Source organism: Eimeria tenella, genomic scaffold, assembly GCF_000499545.2.
Source record: "Eimeria tenella Houghton genomic scaffold, Eth_scaff38, whole genome shotgun sequence".
NCBI lineage: Eukaryota > Apicomplexa > Conoidasida > Eucoccidiorida > Eimeriidae > Eimeria > Eimeria tenella.
The window spans coordinates 89,613-95,909 of NW_013543302.1; the positions used below are offsets into that span (position 1 = coordinate 89,613).

Here is a 6,297-nt window from a genome sequence, read left to right on the forward strand (position 1 = left end):
GCGGGGGGCCCCCGGGGGCCCCCGCGGGGCCCCGAAGGGTCCCGGGACAGCAGCAACTGGCGTCGCTCTGCAGACAAACTGTAGAAAGTGTCGATGGCCCGCTCGAGCTGGTAGCTGTGCTGCCGCAGCAAATCAACTGCTGCCTTTTTGCTGCAGCCCGTGATGTCCTGCAGCTGCTGCACTGCGCGGCTCTGCCGCTGGCTGGAGGTCAGCATGGGCCTGAACACAAGTTCAACTTTGCTGCAAACTCCCCCACTAGTCCTTTCCCAAGACCACGGCCTGCAGCAGGCAGCGCCAAGCAACTCCTGCTGCTGCTGCTGCTGCTGGAGAGAGAAGCGGGAGGCGGAGTGGAAGGGGGCTGGAGGTTGGGCTGGCGGCGCTCGGCCGCGGGCAGCGGGTGGTCTCCGGGGCCGCCGGGGGCAGTTTCGAAGAGAAATAGATTTGCAAAATTAAATTAAATGATGAAGAACTAGTCCAGCGGTTGGGGAGTGCCAGTGCAGATGCGCATACACCCGAGAAATCGGCGCCTCCTGCCGCCGCGGCCGCCGCCGTGAAAACGCCGCCACGGGCCCTAAAGCACTCAACAAGAGACTTGGAGGAATTAATTTAACTGGTTTCATTAATTTCATCAATTTCACTAATTCTAAAGAAGGATGCAGCTGTCTGGACACTGGAGGGTCGCCAGCCGCGAGAGCTGCGGATCTGCGCGGCTGGAACGCGCGCGTTCTTGCATGCAGCGTGACAGGGGCGATTAGCGGCTTTACCGACTTGTCTAGGCCAATACAAATGAATTTTGGGAATTATTTCGAATTAATTTCTTCAATTTGAAGGGTTTGGGGCCTGCGAGTGGGCGCTTTCCGCGAGTTCCCGCGCACCGCAGCTGTTTTTGCAGGCTGGCGGTGGCGGCGTTTGCTGCGGCTGCTGCTTCTTGGCCTCCTTTGACCGTCTCAGAGGCCTTTTTTTGGAGCTCTCGGAACAACGAGCTGAATAAAAACGAAGAGGAAGTTTAGTTTTCGAAAATGAGTGCCGGGGAGGCCGAGCGCTACGACCGCCAGCTCCGCATCTGGGGCGACGCCGGCCAGTCCCGCCTGCAAAGGGCCTCCGTGCTGCTCCTGGGGGCCTCCCCAACAGCCTGCGAGGTCCTCAGGCACCTCGTGCTGCCTGGAGTGGGTCATTTCGTGTTGATAGATGGTCTTGAGGTGCAGCAGCAGGACTTGAGCGAGAACTTCTTGGTGGGGCCCCACACCCTGGGGGCCCCCCGCTGCAGCGCGGCAGCTGCGGGCGCTGCTGCGCTGAATCCCGAGGTGTACGTACAGGCCTGGGCGCTGTCTCCGGAGGAGTACATTTCGCGCTTCGCCTGCTGCTGCTGCTCCTGCAGCAGCAGCAGCAGCTGCTGCTGCAGCAGCAGCGGCGGCGAAAAGAAGTGCCAAAAAAGCGGAGAAAAACCAATCTCCAGCTTCCACTTCAACCAGCCGCCGGGTGTACATACATCCCGCTGCTGCCCCCCTCCCGTTGCTGCCTTCGACGCTGTCATTTGCTGCATGCTGCCGCTGGAACTGGAGCAGCAGCTGCTGCGCCTCTGCGCCAGCCCCCGCTGCTGCTGCTGCAGCGGCAGCAGCAGCAACAGCAGCAGCAACAACAGCAGCAGCAGCAACAGCAGCAGCAGCAGCAGCAGCGGGGAGGCGGTGCCGCTTCTGTGCATCGGCGCTCTGGGGTTTTTCGGGTGGGTGCGTTTGTGGGCTGGGGTGTACAGACAGCTGGAGGCCAGGGGAGAAGCCAGTTTTGCAGACTTCAGAATTTCAAATCCATTTTATTCTCTTTTGCAATTTGCTGCTGCCTTCGACTTGGAAGCCCTCGATGACAAGCAGCACGCGCATGTCCCCTTCGTCGTCATCCTCATACAGGCAGCAAACCCTAAACCCTAAACCCTAAACCCCAAGCCCTAAGCCCTACAGAAACACAAACCCTAAACCCTAAACCCTAGCAGGGGAGAAGGCTCTGAAGGCGTAAACCCTCATCATCGCGCACAAGGGCCTGCCTGCTCTTGGCTTTTCCCCACATTACCGCCACCTAAACCCCAAACCCTAAACCCTAGACCCCAGGCCCTAAACCCTAAACCCTAAACCCTAAGAATTGGGAGGACGCTGCTGCGTCTGCTGGGCTTTGTGGAATGGTCTGCAGGCGCTTTGCCGGTACCGGGGAGTGACCCCGGCGGCCGCAGCAGCAGCAGCAGCAGCAGCAGCAGCAGCAGCAGCAGCAGACGCGGTGGACCTGAGCCCCGGGCCTGCAGCGAGGCAGCAGCTGGAGAAAATAATAATTGAAATGCGGAGAAGTGAAGAAGAAGAAAACTTCCAAGAGGCCCTCAGCAACCTCCACAGGGCCCTGCAGCCCGCAAGGCCCAGCGACGAAGTCCTACAGGCACGCCAAACCCTAAACCCTAAACCCTAAACCCTAGCTCCGCCGGAGCCTGCTGCCGTTGCTGCGGGCGGTGTACGTACACCCCAAGGGCAGGCTTCTGGTGTCTTTGAAGCCAGCAGAAGCTTTCCGCTGCAGCCTCGGGACAATCTTGGAGAGACTAAAACGTGAATAAAAGCACCAAAGGAGTTCCAAAAAGCAAATAAGATCAAAATAATTAAATTAAAATGGAAAACAATTCAGACAAAGTGCAGAAGGACGAAAATAAAGCGAAAAAGAATGGAAATAACACGAAAAGAGCGGGGGCGTGTGGCTGCGCGCAGGTGTTCGAAATGGCGAAGAGCCAGGTGGGCCAAAACGCCTCCAACTTCTGGACTCTGTCTTATTGTTTGAAGCAGTTTTTTGAAGAGCAAAAAGCGCTGCCAGTGTGCCGGCTGACGGCGGACTTCGCGGCGGACACGAAGAGCTATTTGGAGTTGCAAAAAATTTATAATGAAAAGGCGGAGCGCGACGAGCGCCGCCTCCGCGAGCTCCTCGGCCAGCTGGACGTACACCCCAGCGCCAAACTCAACGTTTCGCAAGAAGAAATTAAATGTTTTTGCAAAAACGCCGCAAACTTGAAAGTCACCCAGTGAGCTTCCCAGCTGTACGTACACCCGGCGCCCGCCGCCGCGCACCGCGGCCGTTCAAGTTCCAACGCAGTTTGCGATCTGCCTCGGATTTCCTTTCTTTCGCGTTTTGAATGGAATTTTAATTCATTATTTACTTTCTTTTCGCTTATTTTCCCCTTTTGCAACGCAGATACCCGAAAATAACCGGCGCTTTCCTCGGATCCACCTCCGTGGAGCTGCTGGCCGCGGCCGCGCGCGAAATGCAGCAGGCTGTTCCCGAGGAACTGAAACTCAGTCCAAATGCAGACCCCGACTTGTTTGCAGATCCAAACTTTTCAGTTTACGAAGAAAACGGATTCCTTCATTTGCCCTGGTACGCCGCAGCCCTCGCCTGCCGCGCAGCAGCAGCGAAGCTCGGACGCTTCCCCGGATCCCACCCCAAGCCCAGCGCAGCAGCAGCAACAGCAGCAACAGGTGAGGCAGCAGCAGCAGCAACTGGGGGTGCAGCAGCAGCGCGCAGCGTGGAGGAAGCTATAAAGCAGCAGCAAGAGCTGGTGGAAAAGGACTCTGCCGCAGTGCTGCTGGAGTTGGAGGAAATGGAAAAGGCCGTTGGCTGCCGTTTGTTCGCAGCAGCAAAAGTGGTGCAGCAGCTGGTGAGCTACAGGGGCAGCGAGTTCCCCGCAACAGCAGCACTAGTTGGAGCTGTTGCTGCTCAAGAAGCAATTAAACTTTTGAACAAAAAGTTCGAACCCATCAACAACACTTTCCTCTGGAACGGAGTCCAGAGGCGCGGCCTCACAATGCAGCTTTAAAACAAAAAACTTTATATTTTTGAATTCTTTTTTACGTTCCACACGCTCCACGGCTTCTCCGGTGTACGTACACCCCAGACCCGCGCACCTGCAGCAGCAGCACACATCGCAGCAGCAGCCCATTTCACAGCAGCAGCAGCACAGGTGCAGCAGGACAACATTTAGACCATATCACCTTCTGAAATAAAAACAAAAAAGATAATTCTTTGCAAATTGTCCAAACCCGAAGTTGACGTAAAGGCCATCCACTGAGGACCTCCAGCCAGGCAGGGCTCGGCCCCACGAGGGGCCCCTGGGGCCCCCTAAAGGGTCCTTGGGGGCCCCCCGGGGGGCCCCTCAAGGGCCCACAAGGGGCCCCGAAAACCCCAAATGAGGGTTTTGTCGCACTGACTCTTTGGGCTTAGTCGCCGCCCCGCGAAGGCTTCCGCTGCAATGCGGGGGCAGAGCGAAGGCGGCGCGGGGGGGCCGGCTTAGTGTGCTTTTTGAAAATAAAAATAAAATGAAATAAAAGAAATGAAATAAAAGGAGAAATAGACAAGATGGAGGTGGAATGGGGATTTGGGACCCCGAAATTCGGAAAGAATGAACAAAGATGTGCCAATAACGTGTTAATTATTTGGTTTTTTAATTATTTTGATTATTTAACTTAATTTAATTCATATTGTTTTTAATTCAAATTCAAAACTCAGACTCGGCGATGCTCTACAGCTGCGGGCCGCGGCCGCGCAGTTCCGTCCGCCCATCGCAGATATCATCTTCGAAACAATTTGGAGGAAATTCAATCCAATTTGAATAATTTTGAAGGAATTTAAACGCAATTAAGTCCAATTCAAAGACTTTTTGAACAAATAAAGGAGAACAAATCGAAAAATAGAAGAAAAATGGTGTTTGGGACTTCAAATTATTTTCATTTTGCACAAAATCGAAAAGCGAAAACACTCCGGACTTCGCCGTATTTCACGAAGGGTCAGACAGCCAAGAGAATTTGAAAATCAAAATCCCAGCGGGTTCATCGACTCTAGTTCCTAGGTCATCATTCCGAAAGAAATAAGACAAAATTGAATAAAATAAATTAAATAAAACAAGTTAAACAAAATAAAATTAATTAAAATACGTAAAGGCGCTTGAGAGGGTAATAATGAACCGCCTGGGGTGTTCAGACAGCCAAGAGAATCAAGAAATCACCAGGCCTGAGGCCTCATAGACTCTAGTTCCTTTTTCATCCGAAAGCCCCGAAGCAGCGGCAATAAATGCCATTTAAAGAATTTAATGAACGAAAATAAAACAAAAACAATTCAATTTGAATTGCAGGTGCGAAAAGAAGAGAAAGAAGCGCAAAAAGTGGGAAAATCTGAAGGAAAGAAGCAGCCAAATCTTGTTTAAGCAACTCCAGGCTTACCTCGTGGCCCGCCGGCTGCTTCGACTCCCCTTTGTTCTTTCGTGTTTTCCTACAACTAAAAAAGAATTAAAAATAAATATGTTCGAAACAAATGAATGGAAAAGACTCAAACTGATTCTGAATTCACCCTGCCGCCGCCGCCCGCGAGGGAGGGAGCGCCGCCCCACACCCGACACGCGGGGCCCCAAGCCCCGCACTGCATGCGTTTTCCGTTCAATTTTGCTAAATTAAATAAATGAATTTAATTCGAATTTGAAAAAACTGAGATTACCAATTCGAGATCATTCCAGCTGCCACGTGTACGTACACCCCAAGCGCTGCATGGCTGGCGGAATCGTCTTAGCTGGAGTCTTCATTCGGACAGATCTATTAATCCGCCGCAGTTCTGAGTCGATCTTTTCCTTAATTTTGCGAAAAATATGATTTGAAGGACTTGGGCTTTCAAATTATTGTAGCGAGCGCTGCTGCCTGTGCCGCTGCGTGCGCCGATTCAGCTTCGTTTCTCCCTCAGCTTCCGGAATAATGCACTCCTGGACGTTTTAATTTCAATTACTTTATTTCCTTTCATTTATTTATTAGTTTTATCCCTCTAATGGCCAGTCCTGCCGGAGGGTTCCTCTCTTCCGCCCCCCGCTGCCCAGCTTCCTGCAGGCGGCCTCTGCAGCCCGTGCAAGATGGTGACCACTGGTCACACCACCAGCAGCCTTCTCTGGGGTCGCCACCTGCAGCAGCTCAAGGAGGTGCTGCGCAAGGCAGAGTTCGTTTCTTTGGACCTTGAACTCACCGGTAAGAAGCTGCAGCAGCAGCACCTCAGCAGCAGCAGCAGCAGCAGCACCACCACCACTACCACCACCACCACCAGCACCTCCCCCCCAAACTCACCCCCACATCCACCCCCACCCCCTCCCCCACCCCCAGTAGCAGCAGCAGCAGCAGCAGCAGCAGCAGCAGCAGCAGCAGTTTGTGTCTTCAGGGCTTCCCGGCAAGGGCGAGAAGCTGTTGGGGCTGGACAGTTCTTACGGGGCCCACGCCTTTGGGGCGCAGAGCTTTTTGCCCATTC

At 53.7% G+C, this 6,297-nt stretch overlaps 2 protein-coding genes across 2 annotated transcripts in view; both read left to right on the top strand.

Moving 5' to 3' along the window:
* Nucleotides 1-1,019: 1,019 nt before the first annotated feature.
* ETH_00014715 (thiF family domain-containing protein, putative) lies at nucleotides 1,020-3,838 on the top strand (the record flags this gene model as incomplete). The annotated part of the gene is made up of 6 exons (XM_013376612.1): nucleotides 1,020-1,306; nucleotides 1,610-1,723; nucleotides 1,754-1,904; nucleotides 2,182-2,409; nucleotides 2,739-3,046; nucleotides 3,217-3,838. 6 exons carry the CDS (start codon nucleotides 1,020-1,022, stop codon nucleotides 3,836-3,838), a joined length of 1,710 nt encoding a protein of 569 aa, XP_013232066.1.
* Nucleotides 3,839-5,911: 2,073 nt separating this feature from the next.
* Nucleotides 5,912-6,297, top strand: part of ETH_00014720 (poly(A)-specific ribonuclease, putative) — a gene marked incomplete at both ends in the record, with an annotated part of 6,341 nt that continues 5,955 nt past the window's right edge. Inside the window, one exon of the mRNA XM_013376613.1 lies at nucleotides 5,912-6,023. Within this exon, the coding sequence (XP_013232067.1) occupies nucleotides 5,912-6,023 (112 nt within the window). The remainder of the gene's footprint in view (nucleotides 6,024-6,297) is intronic.